We start from the raw sequence: 19,099 nt of genomic DNA, 5'->3' as shown, positions 1-19,099 counted from the left end.
GGAGGAGATTGTTCAGCGTAATTTTGATTTGAGCATAATCTGTCATATTTAATGGGTGATAACTGGCTGAAACGATGATCATAGGGTGGGATACAAAATGTTTAGAAGACAAATTGCGCTTGATATAAGTTAAATATACATTGCATGACATCCATACCTCCTCTGTCTCTGGCAATTTGTCCTAACAGGGTCATGGAGCCTGGTGTCTCCAGTAGCCATTGGTCACCTTGAACGGGTCAAACCCAAACAATCACACCTAAGGCATAAATTAACCCAGAATATGCATATTTTGAACATACATTATTATGAAAACTCCCCAGGCTGGGCTTTAAACCTGGAACATAAAATAACGTTGTTTACCACCAAAAACCATGAAATAATATCACATTGCCTCACACAGCACAGCATATCACTGTATAAAACAACATTACATGGAATGTCATGGTATGGCATCACGAAGAACAGCGTAGCAACATATAACATAACATAGCATATTGTGCAGCATAACAGATTCAGTAAATGTTTGATCCTCTAGCAACTTGGCAGGACAACAAAACAGGCGCTGTGAAGAGAAATAAAGGTATGAACAATAATAATCCAAGAAAAATCTTCGTTTTTAAATTCCTTTGGTATAAAATATGATCTCTGTAGGACTCTTTGATTAGGGACAGCGTTGTGGGAGGCAAGAAAATATAAAAGAGTTTTGCCATTGGCTGCTGTGGCACTATTTCCAGTCCCCCAGTTTAATAATAACTAAAAAGAAATCTTCCCTCTGAGCTCAGAGTCGGCTCACAAGCGTCTTTAGATGGAAACAGCTCTCTGGATGCAACCAGATGAAAAGCAAATTGAGGCACAACATACATCTAAAAACTACCAACAACAGAGGGGGGAAAAAGTAGGTGAGAAGCAAACATGAAAATCATCTCTTTAAGTTTATAGGAAGAAACCAGTCGGCAAGAAAAGCAAATAAAAAACATGGAAATAAATCCAAACAAACCTCAAGATTTTAATGTTAAAACTTACTTACTTAAGTCAAACCAGCAGGTGAAGCTTCAAAAACAGACAATGAGTCTCATTATGAAGCTGAGAATTTCCATAGTTAGAAGAAATTATCTTCTGTACTTAAAGGTATTAAAATTTTATGGTTGTTTGCAGCTGATGAATCTGCTAGCTCTACATCTGCCGTGTCTTTAAAAATCTTGCCACATCCTTCTAAATGCTGATAAAACCACCTCGTGTCTGTAAGTAGATGGAACAATAATTGTAATTTGATAGAAATTTAACTTTATTTACGATATGTTTCCTCTGGGGAATCCACAAATCAGTGTAATAAAGTGAAGACTGTAATGGCTGTGAAGTAATGGACACTAGTCAAATCTGCTTCATTCGCACAGCAGATTACAACCTGTATGTCTCTCGGTGTGCGTGTGTGTGTGTGTGTGCGTGTGCGTGGGTGTGTGTGTAGACGGATGAAAATTGGTAAGAAAGGCAGCCGCGCCACCCTGAAACCAGGGAACGGAGTCGACAGTGTCAGCACGAAGTCGTCTTCAGATGGAGATGCTCAAAGCGTTCGTTCTGCTCAAAGTCAGCATTCAAACAGGTGACACACACAAAAAATATCATTTAGAAGGACAAAAATAAACAAATATATGATTTTGAAGCTCTGTCAGCATTAAGTGTATCTTTCTACTTGATAACATCAGAGGCTTAGATGATGTGTTATTTAAGAGAGATCGATTAAAATTAAACATTTTTAATGCCATAGTTTATAGAATAAACTTCACAGAAAACATTTAATTAAATCAATTGGTCTCCTGTCCCACTGAGTTTACTCCATAAATTTTTAGGTTGAAGTCATTCCACGAGCTTCATGTTCTTCTGATTTATTTATTCATTATTTGCATTTCACTGGGTCCAATTTTGCAATGTTTTGGATGCAGTGTTTTGTAGGCTGTTATATTTCACATGTATTGAATTCATGTGAAATATAACATGAGTAACTTTGATGACCATACTTTAGATGGTGGGAGTCACCATCATGATGCGAAGGAAGGAAAAATAACTAAATAAATCAGGTTAAATGTCAAGTTAGTGCCTGAAATTCAGCCTTTTTTTAAAAAAACTTCAGTTCTGAGTTTATAAGTGTTTAAATATTCAGACATAATTAAAACTGAAGCTTGTCGTTTGCTATACAACGTGTGTGGTTTATTTGCAACTAGCTCAAGAGGATATATTTAGTTGTTAATGGAGCGTATTCATATATTTAAGCATGAATAGCTTAAAGAAAGTCCAAGTTTAAAATTTGTGCTTCTAATATCTCCACCAAATAAACTCTTAAAGGCAGATATTAAATTGCACTCATGGATGACCAGAGCTATGTGAGCCCATCATACTCATTGATGTTTAACTGGTATGTGTCTTGTTTTTAGGAGCATTGCAGTGGCGTTGGAGTCCTCGGGTTTGCCCACGGTCCCCAACAATCTCCGTTCCCAAACTCCAGATAAATCACCCAACCCCAGCAACAACCGGAGGGTCAGGGTCAGCGACAGTAGCACCCGAACAGACTCTCAGCGCCAAATAAAGTGTTCAGGTTAGCGTTTATTCCAGCAGCTTGTGTGTTTGTTTTTGAACGCAGCCCGACGGAGCGGAAAGCGTTGCCAGTGTGCGCTCCAGTGAGGGTCTGCCTGAGAAGGAAGGGACGGGACTTCACCTCGCAAACTCTGGCACACCGACCATCTCTGTTTCCTGCGCATCTGTGTCGTCAGGTAGCAACACGGACCTGTTTGTCTTCACCTCACATCCATGCAGCACGACTCCCGCTGCCGTCTCACAGCGCCCACAAAGCACACACTCAAACATTTTGATAAGCGGCTCACAGCGTCATGAAGTGCTAGAAGCAGCAGATCACTTCAGAGGTGATGCTAGACTGTCTAAGTTCACCTCAGAGAGAGACGACTCGGCGTGTTCAGTGTCTTAGGAAGGACAAAATTAGTCCCTCTGCTGAGAGCAGAAGTCACGTCTCTGCAAATTACACCATTAACTTCGGCTTCTTCATCTCTCATCTCTGGAAAATGTAGCTGCTGTTTTTCTGTTCTTTGAAGTATAATCTCTTCTTCTTCGTCTCATTCATTGTCAGAGCCTTTATCTCAGCTTCTTACTGGAGTGTGTGAAGGTTTTAGGATGGCTTTGATTAGTGCCAGATCTCCAGTCACCACCACAGATGTCAGGCGGTGTATGCAGAGCTGTCAGGACGGAGGGTGTTCTCTTCTGTACTATTTTCAGATCAGCTCCTTAGTTTGATTTAATTAACAGACTATGTGATTAGTAATGATTTTGGTTCCTCTGCAGGAGTCGTCTGATCCTCCGCTTTGTTTCAGCAGGAAGCAGCTTGGGTCAAAGTGTTTGATCTCGTATAATTTTAAATTCTAGTTTCCCTTTTCTGACATGTACAGAGGAATAATTCAGTAGTTTCAAGAGGAAAAAAAACAAGTAGACTGAGAGGAAATCAGTTTTAATTTTGTTTTTTTAAGTATTGAGTGAGAGCCTGAGGGCAATTAGCTTAGCAGAAAAAAATAAATAAAAAATTCAAGGCAGGAAAACAGCAACAGCTCCCTGCAAAGATCAGGAAATGTCCCATGTGGCTCTGAAGCTCAATAATTAACATCTAGTCTATTTAATCTATTGTTTAAGCCTCATTGAAGCCAAAGACCATAAAATCAAATGTAACTAAGCCTGTTAGTCACATTAAGTGTCTGATTTAGTGAGGCATTTTACAGTTTGTTAATCATCAGCTTCATGCTTTAAGGTTTGAGGTAATAATCAACAACAACAACAACCTCCTCAAAGGTTGTCAACTGAAAGAGAGAAAATGAAGACTTTCAGGAGAAATTATTGCTTTTACAAACCAATGAGCAACAAAATTTGGACAAAAAATTGCAAAAAAACACCTTGTGTGTCAATGTGAAACTGATTGAAATAAAGAAATAATATATATATTTTTTTATTTTATTTTTTTTAAAGTGTTTACATAAGTATTTACCCACGATAAGTCATATTTTTTAAATTTTTTAATAAATTTTGGAACACATGCTGCAGAGTTATTCTGTCACACGTCTTCAAAAAGCCTTTTAGAGTTTGTTTTCAAATCAAAAAACGAAGGACCGCAGCGCGTTAGATTTCTCCAGAGCAGAGGAAATGGGCTGCCAGGATTTTGAGAATCAATAAGAAAAAGTCCCACATTATCAGATTAAATGTTTGATAGTTAAAGACCTTTACATTTGAAATACCTTTTAATTTTTGCTTGAATTTTTTCTTCTTTTGACCTACTAAACTTGGAATGCTGCCTCTTCGTTCGTTGCTCTGCCCTCCCTCCCTGCACCAGATCACAGCCGCTCAGAGATGGACCTGTCAGCTCCGGGATCGGACCACAGCGACGATGGCCTAAGCCTCAGAAGCCGCTCAGTCCCCGGCCTCAACGAAGCGGTGAGCGCCGTCGCTTTGACTCATCTTTTCTGCTCAGTGATCCCAAACACTCTGATTCATCTGACTCTGAAGTTAACAAATAATGAATATTCAGTCCACACCTCTCTTAAATCCTCACCTGCGACGTACTTTATTGTGTAACCGCATCAAACTTGGGATGTGTGGGCCGATAAACTCACTGAGATCCGTCAGCTGTGGGCTTGAATGCTAATTTCACATCAGAGCTCACTTCAAAGAGCATCTAAACAGATGTAGTTTGCAAATGGTGAAGGATGAGGCGGCCAGCATGTGGCACCGCTTTGTTTTTTTTTTTCACGGATTTGCATTTGAAGCAGTTCAGAGAAACACTCACTGATTCTGTCTTCCTTTGCCCGCTCTTCCAGTCAAGCTCTCGAGTTTACTGTAAAAGCAGTGACGTCGTGGTTTTAAACACGTGAAAATCAGATTACTACACTGTGTCTGGATTTGACTGATTGAATTTACGGAGGCCGGGCCCGGGCTCCGTCCGCCCACTCAGCGATGTTTGGATCAGACCTTCCAGATGTCACGCTCATCTGAACGCCATCTCTTGCAGGAGTTTTCCGACGAGGACGCAGAGGAAGACATTGATGCCCTGATGTCGGCACACAGCCTGTGTAGGGGCGGACGCCTTAGCAACGCCGCATCAACGGTAACGCTGAGTAAAAGCGAGCACAAACAAAGGCACACAGCCTCTGGAAAGTCCTACATGCTTCCCTACCACTCAGGCACGGCCCTGGTCCTTCTGCACACATGCCCTCAGAATAAGACATTCCTGCTTTCTCTGTGTTGACTGTGCTAACACGGGATGAGCCATGTCAAGAAAACCTCCCACGCTCACAAACCTGCTGCATTTAAGCAAACTGACGTGACGCACTTGAAGTGTGAGATGCTGGAGAGTTCCTGCTTTGTGTCATCAGAGTGACGTGCGTGGTGAAAACATGCTTTCACGCCGGTTCTGCCAGTCTTATTTGTGGAAAATGTATAAATGTAGGTCCTAAAGGAATGTCCTGTTTCGACAGGATCTATTGGTGCAGATGTTCAGAGGTTCACCAGATGTTTGATACAAATATGGCAAATAACAGATATATCATGTTAAGCTGATGCTTCAAATTATTTGGGTAACACTTTATTTGAAGTGAAGCAATAAGACTAACATTAACATGAATAAGTCTTCATGACTGTTTATGACTGTTGTCATGAAGTGTCTTTTGGTAAAACATGACACTTTTAATGCAAAAAGGCATTCAAAGTGTTAACGTAGCCTTATTTGTCAAATAACTACATTTTTATCCAAAGTTGCATTAAAAGTCAATTAAAAGAATCAACTTTGCAGTAAAATGTCATTATTTACCGAAAGACATTTCCTGATAACAATCTTAAACATTCATAAAGACTCCTTCAGGTTCATGACCCCTTCAAATAAAGTGTTACTATTTTTGTTATCTATTGATTCTTTACTTGAAAGCGATTTGTATACATCGTCTTTAATATGGATTCACACCTCTGGAACTTTTATACTGAGGCTGACCACCCCAATGCCACACTGCACTGGTACAATAATTCATGCAAAATTAGCCTAAATCAAGTACTGAGTACATACAGTATAACTCAGTGCGATGAGGTTTCTGTATTAAAAACTGCAAATATGTGAAATTCTTAATTTTTTGTCAGCTGTAAGCCATAAAGCGGTACAGCTATAGCCAGAATTACTTAAATAACTAACATTTTCTAGAATATTCTGATTCATTGACATGTATGTGCGTACGATGTATGAAAAGTATCCAGTAAATAACTACATTTTGATGTGTGCTTCTTATCTCTCTGACTTCTCTTTGGTTCAGTGAGAACAGAAACATTTCTCCACTTTTCTTATCTTGCTGCTTGTTTGCGCTGTCCATCTTTGCTGATTTCCAACCGCTCTTAATCTCTGCGGTTTGATCTGATAATCACCACGGTAACAGTGTGTGCATGATGGGGGTTTTCTGGTGTCAGTCTTGCTGTATTTTCTGCCTATTGCTTCAACAACCTCTGCTCCTTTCCTTTGGCTCTCTTTCCGCTCCTCCCGGCCCGTTCTGAATCCAGTCCTCCACTCCCGGCACAGAAAGAAGGTGGGGGTACCTAAACATCCCCGACTCGGATGCTGAGACTGTGAGTCTTCGTGTTTCACGTTTCTGCATGCTGCTGTTTTCCTGCTACATTAAAGATGCAGCAGTGCCGTAGCATAAATAGTGCACCCATCGCTCAATAATGTATAAAAACCTTTCCTGCATGCACCTGCCTGGCTCAGTGGACGTTTGTGCTAATATTTATCTCTATTGTTTCCCTAACTCCCTACAATAGAAAAAAAAAGTCTTCATCACAGTCAGTAGCAGGAGAAAACACAGGAAGCAAACTTCCCTTTTTGTGAAAAACAACATGGATTAATTCCAGCTGGGCTCAGACGGTTTTATCTCCTCCTGTTTACCGGCAGTCAGTCTTATTCCAGAGTTAATTACCTGCTGTTACCGTTGAGGTTTGGACTCTTTTCTTCATAGAAAAATGAAGTTTGCAGGCATGCATTGTGCAAGAGACACCATTAGGTTTGTTCCTTTGGTTTCAAATGGGTAAAACTCAGTCAACACAGCATCGCAGCTGAGTGCAAGCTTTCTGTTAAAATACCACATGCACTGCTGCAGTTTTAACTTTTTCACATTGCTTTTACGTAGCTCCATCATGGTTTGCTATTTTTGTTTCTGTCTTTTTTCTAATATCTGTATCATGTGGTTAAGTAGTGGTGTGGAAAAGGGTCCGCTCCCCTTTAGGTTTTTTTCACTTTTTGCACTTAATTGTTTCAGATTGTCAAATAAATGCACATTACAATCTGTAGTTTTTCCCACTAGATGGGAAAAACTACAGATTGCAACGTGATTGTAATGTGGACTGTAATTGGCTCTTAATAACCTTGGCTAAAATGTTAAAGAACCAACTAATGTTATTATAATAAGCAGTGGAGGCTTTAGCAATTTCTCTTTCATGGAATAAATGCACTGAAAAATAAATTGCAGATAAATGACAAAAATTTTTCTGTGGTAAATATTTATCAAAAATGATTTTTTTTTTTCTTTTCAGAAGATGATATAACATTTGCGGCTCTGAATGATTTTTGTTTAGCTGAAATGAACCTCTGGTTTCTTGTGTACTGCTAATAAATCTCCTTATTTGTTCCTTTCTTACACATTTCTTCATCTTCCTATCAAAAAAAAGATTTTATTTACTGTAGTTTATTACATTTTGTAGTCCTGATAAACACAGAAAACGTCTAATTTTTAAGCTATTAGCTGAGGTGATAGGAAATTACAAAAACTGGACCCACGTGCGTCTCCTCGTCTCCCTCGTCTCATGTCTTATCTGTCGTGTTGGCATCACAGAGCAGCCTCAACAGCATGATGAGCATGTACAGTGAGACGGGCGACTACGGAAACGCCAGGGTGAGCGGCGAGATTCTCCTCAACATCAGTTACAGCTACAAAACCGGCGCCCTCAACATTCTGGTGAAAAAGTGTTACAACCTGGCAACGGGAGACGACAGGAGGCAGCGCACAGACGCGTAAGAGCTCTTGGAGGTTTTCTGATGACAATTGATAATATTTTGCTCTGCATAGAGTCATGTCAGTGTGGCGTATGTGGGGGGAAAAAAAGGAACGACTTTGTTTTGGCAGGTATGTGAAGACCTACCTGCTTCCTGACACGTCCCGCCAGAGCAAGAGGAAGACGAGCATCAGACCCAACACCATCAACCCGGTTTTTAACGAGAACCTGAGAGTCAGTCACAGAAAATCATCCCGGTCGAGTCTGAATAACAGATTTCAACAAGCTGCTGTTCTCCTCCGTTTTTCAGTACGTGATCAGCCACTCGCAGCTGGAGACTCGAACCCTGCAGGTGTCTGTGTGGCACCATGACCGCTTTGGATACAACAGCTTCCTGGGAGAAGTGGAGCTGACCTTTGACTCCTGGGAGTTCGACTCTCAGATAGAGGAGTGGTACTCTCTGCAGCCCAGGGTAGGAGCCAGCGGCAGTACACGTTGTTACATATGATCTTCCTTTAAAGCAGCTTCAGATGCGTCAGGATATTTTATGCATGTGTGTGCAGGTAGAGAGCAGCACTGACGCCACCATGCACTACAAAGGAGAGCTGACTGTCGTGCTGAAGTACATTCCTGCAGAGAAAAACCTCACGCTGCCTCTGGACCAGGTTCAAGGTTTGTTTAGCACCGAGCTGAACTCAGTGAAATCACAGGTGACAGAAAGTGTGTTTGGATGTCCAGAAACAATTATTGTCAAAATCTGAACCTATCATAAACCAGAAGGACCACAATTAAATGACTTTAAGGTCATCGCAATGGAAAATTGTGCTCCAAAACTGGCATTTCAAACTCAGCTAAAACGTACAGCTGCGCATCTCGACACACTAAATTTCTTCTGAGAAAATGTGTTGTGATCAGTAAAAACGATTGAACTTTTTGGCAAGAATAATGGTGGAAGGAGTCAAGATGGAGCTTTTTAATCCTCAGTACTCTGAACTGGTTAGCATGCTGAAGGTCTGTTCCACTGCCAGTCGCACAAATTGAACTGTTTCTTAATTCTTTTCCTTCCCATTTACTAAACAGCTGAAATTTGGGAACAAATCCAATCGGATCCCAAATGATCCCAACGGATCCAAACACTGATGAAAACCGATTAAGTGTTTGGACACTTTGCTCAATAGCCATGTCTGCACCAATAAACGGAGCTGTCCTCCATGTTCTCCCAAGATGATTGATCAAATCTAGCCAGATTTACATCAGAAACTTGTTAAATGTTACAAAAAATGTGATGCCATTGTGACATGCTGCCATCCTGCTTTTAGTCAATATGTATAGTTTTGACTGTGGATTGGAGCAAAATCTATAATAGTCACTCAAACTTTAACCTTTTCTCCTTGTACAAAAATAGTAAAATAAATCAATAAGAAAATAATATGACAATCACACCCATAATGAGTTTATGTGAACTGCTGACCAGAATTGCATAACTTATAAGAGGCTGGGATTTAAATTAATTTTAGTTGGAAATAGGTAGCCACTTTCTAAGCTTGTTTTTCTGGAAGTTATTATTTCTTTTGCTGATCTATAAAAGGAAGCTCCGAGGGTGAGAACGCTGTTTGGCAGCGCAGCAGAATCTTGTAATAATGAGTAATCCACCAGCCAGCCGATCATTTTTAACAAGCATGAATGCGGTTTTCTCCTGACCCAGTCTGAGCTATAATTAAACACTCGCTTCCATCTGATCCAACGAGTCGCTATTAAAAAGTTGCCTTTACTTGCTCTCATTTCATCACCAATTATTGCAAAGCCGGGGAAAAATAGTTGAGATTATTTTCTGTTCCTTATCTTCCAACATCTTGATGGCTTTTAGCAAGTAGGATGTGAAAATGTTAATTTGTAAAACACAAAGGACAAAACTCAACTCAAAAAAGGTTTTCACACCTGCATATCCAATTGCTTTTTTTCTGATTAGCATCATTTTGAAGGGATAATTTAGTTTTGAACTTTATGTAAATGAGGTACTTAGTCATGAGTTTCACCTGCAGCTGACTGCAATCAGCATCGTCTGAACAAACTGGACAAACTCTAATCTATTTCAGTAAACAGGTGCTGAAGCTGCATACACACACACATCCACGCAAACACAGACATAATCCTGAGTATACACTCCAACCACCACTTGACCCCTGCTAGTCTTTTTTGTGGATTGCTGCCCTTCAAAGTTTCATGCAAAACTAATTTATCAGGATGAAATTGATAAATAAAGTCATACAGTAACACAAATTTACAGCTGCAGCTGCAGCTGACCAGAAATTAATCAGAAAGGTGAAAGTGAGAAGCTTTAATTGTTTTAGGAAGGCTTTCAGACAGTGACCTTGTTTAAGATGGCACAGGATATTTCAAACTTTTCCGCAGTTCGCCCACAGTAAATTAGATACAGCTGAATACTCACCCACCACCTGCTGCATTTAAAAATGTAATTTTACTGTAATCTTCAGCTGTCTGTGTTGACAAAAATTTGCCTACTTTTGTTTGCAGCTGCGGATTTGTTTGTTTGTTTCCCTGGGAAATCTCACCGCCCTGCTTCTAGATATGATTCAAAATGAAATGTGATGAAAACTGTGCAATGAGTATTCTGCCTTGTTCAAATAGTCCAGGTTCAGGTTTGGCACATTTTATCTATTAACAGGAAATGCTAAATGACTGAAACTGACCATTAAAAAGTTTACATGCACAGGAGATGTTGTTTTGCGCCCTTAAAGAGATATTTGAGCGTTTCCTTCCCCAGGGCAGAAAGCTAACACAGCAACTTTAATCATTTTCTAAACTACTGAATTTATTGTGGATTTTCTTTTGTTCACACTGGTCAAAATTATACATACTGGCTCAGAAATATAAATACACCCCCACTAATGTTTTTTTAAATGTCCCTTACCAAGTTGCACCTTGATTATTTGCTTTTAGTTGACATCAATGGGCTTCTGGAAAAATTCTGGATGGATATCTGACCACTGCTCAAAATAAAATAAACCACTGAAAATACAAGTCCAGTCGTTTGGAAGTTGGGGCTTTAGGAAGACATGTTTTATCCTGATGGTTTCTTGATTACTATAACCAGCTTTTTGTTGTTTTTTTCCATATCAGGGAGACATTTGGGTCAGATTGATACAATTGTTCTGTTGAAACACGCTGGTTTGTCCTCCATCAATACAGAAATCTCTAACAGGATAAAACAGGCTGACAGTAACCTTCTCAGTCCAAATCCCCGACCTCAAACCTTTTACAAATCGAAGATTCATACCAGGCATTTAAGCAATTTAAATTAAGCATGGAAGAGTTTTTAAATATTCACACAGAATTATTTTAGCTCCTTCTTGGCGGCTTTAAAGCATTTATTTAAAGCTCAGTGCATTGAGTTCATCTATGTATACATTTTACTCTTTTTTTATATATTTCAAACCATTTCTAGTTCTTAAAAGTTATTGAGCCATAAAACTGTATGTTCAGTATCATCTCTTTATTTATTTTGAGAATCAGAGATTATTTGAATATTATTATTTAGATCACAATCAGTGGGTAAAAATATTAGGTATAAGTTGGTATCTGTCAACCTCAACAGAAGCATTCACAGTGAATCTTTTTTTTATTCCCAGAGACAAATGATAACATTTTTACTTCTTAAATTCAAACAGATTAATATTCAGACTTTGGTCATGTGTAAAATGCTCGCTGGCTGCTTGCTACCCAGTCCACTCTTAATAATAGGGGTATTGTTTCACCCCTCACACCTCTGGATGCCATCTGTCACACTCTTCCTTTGATTTATTCATCCAGACATCCATCACATTCACAGCTTTGATTAATATGGAAAGGTTCAAGGGTCATCGGTCATCCATTTGCTGACTTTCTTTATGAAGACGCTGTGAAATATTAGACCTAATGTATGTCACAATTTCCGTTTACTTTAGAGCTAAAGTGCAGAGCTCCTGAGTAATACTTTACACCATTTTCATTTCTCATGGGACCTTTAAAGCTTTTAATCCTCGCGTTTATATGTTTACAGGCATCTTAATTATCAGCTAAAGTGATCAATGGGTGTGAATGTGTCTTTAGTTTGTGTTTTTGCTTTCAGGTGTAGAAACGTTGAGCCCTCCGAGAACTGTCAAACACATTTCTTCTTGTAGGTTTTTATTTATTTATGACTCATTTTTGAGTTGTCACCAGCTAACAAACGAACTCCTTCACATCTGAGATCAAATCTTTCACATGCAGCCTTTTATTCCCAGTAGTCTCTGAAGTATGGCACTGAAATCCTGCGTGCTGACAAATCTGTTTTCTTCCACTTTGTCTGCGTCTTCTCGTGGGTTTGCAGTGAAGAAGAGCTTCCTGAAAGGCAAGAAGACGAGCAGCTTCACGCTGCCTAAAGGGGGCATGGTCGAGCTGCTGGTCAAAGGGGCCAAAAATCTAACAGCGGTCAAGTCTGGAGGCACTTCGGATCCTTTTGTGAAAGGGTGAGATGTGATGAAAGGGTGAGATGAGATTCAGGACACGGCTTGGGATGTTTGAGGGGAAACATTTACTGTTGCTCTTACGGTCAGACACATAAGGGTGTTTACATTTATTCTGCATAATGGATGCATAATTATGAAATTGTCAGTCGTTATTGTCAAGACAAAATCTTAATATATGCAGGATTCCTGTGGAAGAGTAGATATTATGTAGCTTGGAAAGTGGAATTGGATTTTATTACTAAAAGTCTGGATTAAAAAAAAAAGAAAAGTATGGAAAAATCATTGAGTTTCCAGACTCTGTTCTTTACTTCATTGTCTAATAGGAGAGATTCAGGTTTTCTGAAAAATAAGACTTTTACACTCTTAATGAACACGTATTTGTTGTAAAAACTCCACCATCCAGTTCAATTTTTACTAAATTACTAACCTGGTAAATATGTTCAAGTTACAAAAAAAAAAGATGTTAAATGTACCTTTACTACTCTGATTAATCAGTAACCACCATTGGTATTTTGTTGTTTCATGTTTTTATAGAAAAAACATTTAATGTGGGTTATCATGAGTGTTTTTTAATAAATTTATTTATTTTGTAAAAAATCTTTTTATAAAGCGTTTTTACTGGCCCTGGCTTCTCTTTTTCTATTTTTCCTTTTATGTATTTTTGTGACATATCTTATGTGATGTGTCATTATTTCAGTTTTCATTTTTTGCCTTTGTCAATTGTTTGTCTGTCTGGTATATCTAGTCCTTTTTCCTCTTCTATGCTGATTATCTCAGTCTATGCTTGTTTGTGGTTGCCTTGAGATTAGTTATCTATTGGTAACTTTGAACATTAACAACTTTTTGTATGTTTTCCTTCAAACTGTTTAAAGTTTTAAGACTCTGTCACTTCATTTTTTCATCTTTTGATTCTTGCTTGCTGCTTCAGACAATATTTTTGCCCTAAATAATCTTTACTTTGTGTTCACTGACTCACTTTCTGATAACAAATGTTAAGACTCGCATAACAGAGGCACTCTGGTCCGTGTTCAGCTGTGCATGCAGCACAGTGGAGTAACGAGAAGTTGTAAACTTTCTCCCACAGATACCTCCTCCCAGACAATAACAAGTCAACCAAGCACAAGACGGCGGTGGAGCGGCGCACTGTGAACCCGCAGTGGAACCACACCTTCACCTACTGCGGCCTGCAGGACGGAGACCTCAACAACATCTGCCTTGAGCTGACCGTGTGGGACAAAGAGGCTTTGTCCAGCAATGTTTTCCTGGGAGGAGTCAGGCTGGGAGCGGGGACAGGTAGGAGAGGAAAACACCAGCTGACTTCTGCTTGATAGGTCGTATGCAAAACTATTCATACTACTTGATCTTTTGGGGATTTTTAGGACATTATAAGGTGAAACGTCAGTGTATTTTATTGGGATTTGATTCAATAGACCAGCATGAATTAACAACATTATTATGTGGATGGAAAGTTATATATATTTTTTCAGAAATGTGCCTTTCAACCCCTTGAGATATTCAGCTTTGCTATTGTGCAAGCTTTTGGATATGTTTGAGAAATGGCCTGAGCTGCCAAATTGGATGGAAAGCAACTCTGAACATCAGTATTTTAAGTATTGCCACATACTCTCAGTTGGATTTGGGCTTTGACTAGGCCACATAAATATGCTTTAATTTAAACTACCATACTACTTGGGGTCAAAAGCCTGGTAAGTGTTTTACCAGTTTTCTTCCAGGATTTTTCTTTATATTCCAATCAAATCTGACCAACTTCCCTGTTTCTAATGTAGAAACTCATCACCACTGTGTTTCAGCGCTAATTTTCCACCATAATCCATTTTGCATGTAATCAAAAAAGTTTTTTAGTCTTACTTGAGTCATTTCTTGGATACTTCTAACTTTTACCCAATTACCCAATAAGTTGGCTTACATGTACTTGAGTACAATTTCTAAAAACTGCATAAAACAAAGTAAAACACGTAATGATTTTTGATGGTAAAATGTAATAAAGTTATATTGAAAATTAGACGCAACATATTTTCTCTCTTTAGATCAAAACTAGGAGCAGATTTTTTAAACATGACTTTAAAACATGTGACATAGTTTGTTTTATACCTACTGACATAATTTAATCAAAACCATAGAAAATTTAAATATAGTTTTTTTTTTATTATTTATGTTCAACTGGAACACATTACTATCCCCTGGTATCTCTAAATGCTCTAACAAGCTGAAGCAAATATTTGTCTCGTTTTCCTCAAGGCAAAAGCTACGGGAATGAGGTGGACTGGATGGACTCGTACGGGGAAGAGCAGCAGGTCTGGCAGCGCATGATCGAAAACCCAGAGGTTCCTCAAGAGTGCACTCTGATGCTGCGGTCGAGCATGCGCAAGAGCAACACATGAACTTAGACCGAAGCACAACGGAAGAGCGAATTACAGGGAGGGAAAGAAGCGGGGGAAATGTTCTGAAGTTGTGGGGAGAGAGCTGGAGAGGTCGATCGGTCAAGAAAAAAAGCAATCAGTGACTCAGCTGGAACCGCTCCTCTTTGTACTTTCTTTCTTGTTCAGATCTCCTCTCCTGTCCACCACAGCCAGTCATGCCTTACTCTCTCACTCACATGTGCCCCTCTTCCCTCCCAAAGCATCTGTCTTGACCAAGCACTGCTGCCGTTTGCTGCCGTTCTTAGGAAACCCGTGTTGTATTTAACTTCGTGTAACTTATAGATAAGCACATGGTTACTCCTGATGTCTCTGTCCTCGTCTCATCTGTGGGTCATTTCTGCATGTAGTAACAGCTAATCGAAATGATTAAAGGTGTATTAGATGAGGCATTGGTTAATGCTATATATAAACATTCCCTCTATAAGCAACAAAGTGTTGTTGCTTGTATATATCTCATTGACAGTAATGCATACTGAGGGGAAAAGCAGCTAAATCTTTTACAAGAGGACATATGATACAGATATTCATACACCCTCCTTTCTAAGATTAATATGATTCTGGACAGTAGAAGAAACCAGAGAACTTACTGTAGAAAACCCGAGCAGATTTGTGAAGAACATAATCATCTTGTATTGATGCAAACTGGAGCCAGAAAAACTTAAGAGTTTTTCTGGCTCCAGTTTTGGAAAATATCTTGGAAGACCTTTTTTTTTTTTTTGTTCTTGTTGCATTTGATGATGTGAATTAACTTGACACAAATTTGTCCAGACAGTAAAAATAAAAATAAAAATGCCAGTGTAAAGAAAATACAAAATGTTAGTTCAAAATTTCGATGCTGGGAAAATTGCCAAGTGAAGAACAGCGAACAGCTCCAGCTATCCAGGAAACAGAATAAAGCCAGTCAATTCTAAAAGTGCTCAATGCAACTTTTCTGATTCACTCATTATTTTTCACATGTATATTTAGATTTTTTTTTCTTCAAAATTTAAATGATAGTTTTCACAAAATCCTGGACACCTATGGTCCCCCTTTGGATCCTGTCTTCTGTTTACTTTGACATGAGCTCTTTGGTAAAGTTCAGGTATTATTTAAGATTTTGAGATGTTAACCAGCTGCTCTTGGTTGTAAAACAGAAACAAAAATACTAAGAAACTAATTACCCCCAAGAAAGCAACACCTTAATCAAACTAATTATGATTTTTCCTATGAATTTTCTACCACTACTTCTTAAGAATTTGCAAGCTAAATCATGAGTAGAAAACAGCAGTTCTAAAAAGTAATTGCAGAAATTTTGCCAGGACTTCAAACCACGTATACACTCTTTAATAATCAAAATGAGTTCTGTGCAGTAAGTAATAATGTAAGCATAATTAGCAATGGAGTAAAGATGTATTATGTCTATTAAATAAATTCTTTTGCAGCTGCTGGTTTATTTAACAGTGGGGTCAAGAGTAATCCCTTTACAGATGAGTTTATCTGCTTTCCCCCTCTGGTTTAAAGAAAATATATAAAATGTGGCACAAAATTCCTGCCTGATTAGGAAGTTTAGACTATCTTTTTTTTTGTTGTTTTGTAAATTTACATAACACTGTATCAGTGTGTTCATTAGGGTAGAGGAACAAGAAGGTTACACAAAGCACTGATGCGGACATAAACTTTGCACCTAGAGGAGGAGGCGTGATCTGCAGCGTTTTCTCAGGAACCCTGAGCTGGGTCTGCGTGTTGCAGAGTGAGTCAGCACCAACGTGAGCCGCCGTCATCTCAGGGAGGGGGGGGCCAATCATGAGCCACTGATAGTCAGACGCTGACCTTGTCATTGCTGCCCGGGGCGCTGTGATCATTCGTTCTGTGATGCGTTCGGCAGCTCACCGAAACTTTTCCAGATAAAAAACAAAAAAACAAAAAAAAACACCTACATTTCATGCGGAATGCTAGTTGTATTTCCCAGGTCTCTGTAAACGTCTGCTCTAAACTCCCAGATACGAAGTAATGATAACTAAAATTTATGTGCTGACCATTTAGCATGACCGAGAATCTCATGCAGAGTCTCAATCCAGAGGAACATATTTATGTACTGCATGTACCATCTCTCTTGTGTCTGGTTCTGATCAACAAACTCACCTTTCAAAAGCTTATCTTCTCCAAAATGTGCTTCAAGAATATTTTGAAATAAATGCATCTTTCCATAGTCTGTAAGATGATTTTATTGCTTTATGGAGAATATTACTGATATTAAAAAAAATATCTGATTGATTGGTGCTTGTCGTGTTTTTAGGTGGTGGTTAAATGGGAACAGGTTTTTAGGCTTTAACCCAACAAGTCTGGTGTGACTTTTATTTTATTTTATTTATTTAGCTCCAGTTTTATCCCCAGATCACAGCACAAGATGAATGCATAAAAAGGTCACAATCATGCATTAGTCATGTAACCAAAAAAAGAGAAAAGGTCTGATTCATTTCTCAGTACATGGAGATAGCTGATCCCTTAGCTATAACCACCCTGGGCAGAAAAATGTCATAAACAGCATACCGATCTTTTTCTGAGCATGAGGCAGGCAAAATGAAGAAAGCCCATCCTGTTATATATGTGGCATGTTTGACATTTGATGTATTTAATATTTGCTATTTAAAAACACAGGAAACTCTTCGCTGCCTTAATTAGCAGGAGCTATTTCTCGCTCCAAAGTCATTCTTTCATCTGGAAAAAATATTTGCCACACTGTTCAGTTGACCTCTAATAATGTAAAGTTGAAGGAAAAGGACTCGTGAATTTTTACAAATAAAAAACTCTGTGGCATCCATATTTATTTACCACCCATCACCCCAAAGCACCTACAAAATCCAGAGGAAAACTAATTGCTTTCAGAAGTCACCAGATTAACAGACTCCACCTGGGTGACATGATATAAATCCAGCTGGTCTGTGAAGATCTGGAAGGTTTGTTAAAGAAACAGCATCATGAAGAACAGGAAACACAATAAATAACGTTTGTGAAAAGTTTAAAGCAGAGTTAGGCTGCAAATCAACCTTCCTAGGTTTAAGAATCTAAAGACAAAAAGTTTAATATCTTAAAATAATGCGTGGCCATGATCATTCGCCCTAACTGGGCCATCAATATTCATATCTTTTAGTGAGTCACTTAGAAAGTTATCCAAGGCTCTGAGGGCAAAATTCTCTTTTATGTGCACAGTGTGAAACTGGGCTTTAGAAGTGGAAAGGAGAGAGACATTATGGAAGAAAAAAACTCCTGCTTACCAAAAATTATATTGTGGAAACAGCTGGTATGTTGAAGAAAGTCTTCTGCTTCAATGGAGCCAAAGTAAGACATTTTTCAGACATTGGTGTAATTCTACCACTAAATATCTTCTTTAATAGATAATAGAACACGGTGGTGTCAGCGTCATGCTGCGGATGTGTGTTTTTTCAGCAGCGACGGGGAAACTGGTTTGAATTGCAGTCATGTTGGAAGAAAACCAGCAGGAAGCTGCAAAAGACTTGGAGTGGGGAGGACTTGTAAATACTTCTTTTATCTTTTGTTTTATTTCCTCTGAAATTTATATATTTATACTTTATGCTTTCATTCTCAGAGTGCTGGAGCTAACATTTAAATTCCTTTTTTTTTATTTTTCTGCACACAATCTTGGCCAACACAGCTGATTGTGAGTTTCATCTTCCTGCAGAGCAACAATCCTAAACCTGCTGCCGGAGCTACAATTAAATGGTTCAGATTATCTGTTGAAGTGGCCCGAAGTCCAGATGTAAATCTACTTGAAAATCAATTTCAATTAGATTCATGGTGGCTCATTTGTGCTTTTCAGTCACATAAAATGCACTGAAGCGTTTGTTGTACGTTTACGAGGCACAGTATCAGCCAAAATGAGAATGCCATAAAAAGCAGAGTTTTAAAAATTATAAACATGTTTCTGTACCAACCATTTCCGTTTAACACATGGTGAGTCAAATACAATAATTTTTTGATTAATGAACCCAAATGACATCATGATGACGGAGATTTCTCCACAGAAATAAATTAAACTGACTCACAAAAACAAACATCATCACCGAGAAGCACAACCTCCGC

At 38.8% G+C, this 19,099-nt stretch overlaps 1 protein-coding gene across 4 annotated transcripts in view; it reads left to right on the top strand.

Annotated features, from left to right (window-relative positions):
• Window positions 1-17,266, top strand: part of sytl5 (synaptotagmin-like 5) — a 44,208-nt gene extending 26,942 nt beyond the window's left edge. For 2 of the 4 annotated variants that reach the window (XM_044130910.1, XM_044130911.1), the window contains exons 6-18: window positions 1,466-1,600; window positions 2,430-2,538; window positions 2,636-2,765; window positions 4,382-4,482; window positions 5,057-5,152; window positions 6,586-6,651; window positions 7,911-8,089; window positions 8,202-8,304; window positions 8,381-8,542; window positions 8,634-8,742; window positions 12,440-12,578; window positions 13,663-13,871; window positions 14,838-17,266. In XM_044130910.1, coding sequence (XP_043986845.1) covers window positions 1,466-1,600; window positions 2,430-2,538; window positions 2,636-2,765; window positions 4,382-4,482; window positions 5,057-5,152; window positions 6,586-6,651; window positions 7,911-8,089; window positions 8,202-8,304; window positions 8,381-8,542; window positions 8,634-8,742; window positions 12,440-12,578; window positions 13,663-13,871; window positions 14,838-14,980 — 1,681 coding nt within the window. In that variant the 3' untranslated portion in view covers window positions 14,981-17,266. The remainder of the gene's footprint in view (window positions 1-1,465; window positions 1,601-2,429; window positions 2,539-2,635; window positions 2,766-4,381; window positions 4,483-5,056; window positions 5,153-6,585; window positions 6,652-7,910; window positions 8,090-8,201; window positions 8,305-8,380; window positions 8,543-8,633; window positions 8,743-12,439; window positions 12,579-13,662; window positions 13,872-14,837) is intronic. The other 2 variants (XM_044130912.1, XM_044130913.1) reach the window with 2 other exon arrangements.
• The last annotated feature ends 1,833 nt before the right edge of the window (window positions 17,267-19,099 follow it).

This window comes from Gambusia affinis, linkage group LG11 (assembly GCF_019740435.1).
Source record: "Gambusia affinis linkage group LG11, SWU_Gaff_1.0, whole genome shotgun sequence".
NCBI lineage: Eukaryota > Metazoa > Chordata > Actinopteri > Cyprinodontiformes > Poeciliidae > Gambusia > Gambusia affinis.
Note: the sequence above shows the minus strand (reverse complement) of the source record. Positions and strands in the feature narration are given on the sequence as shown.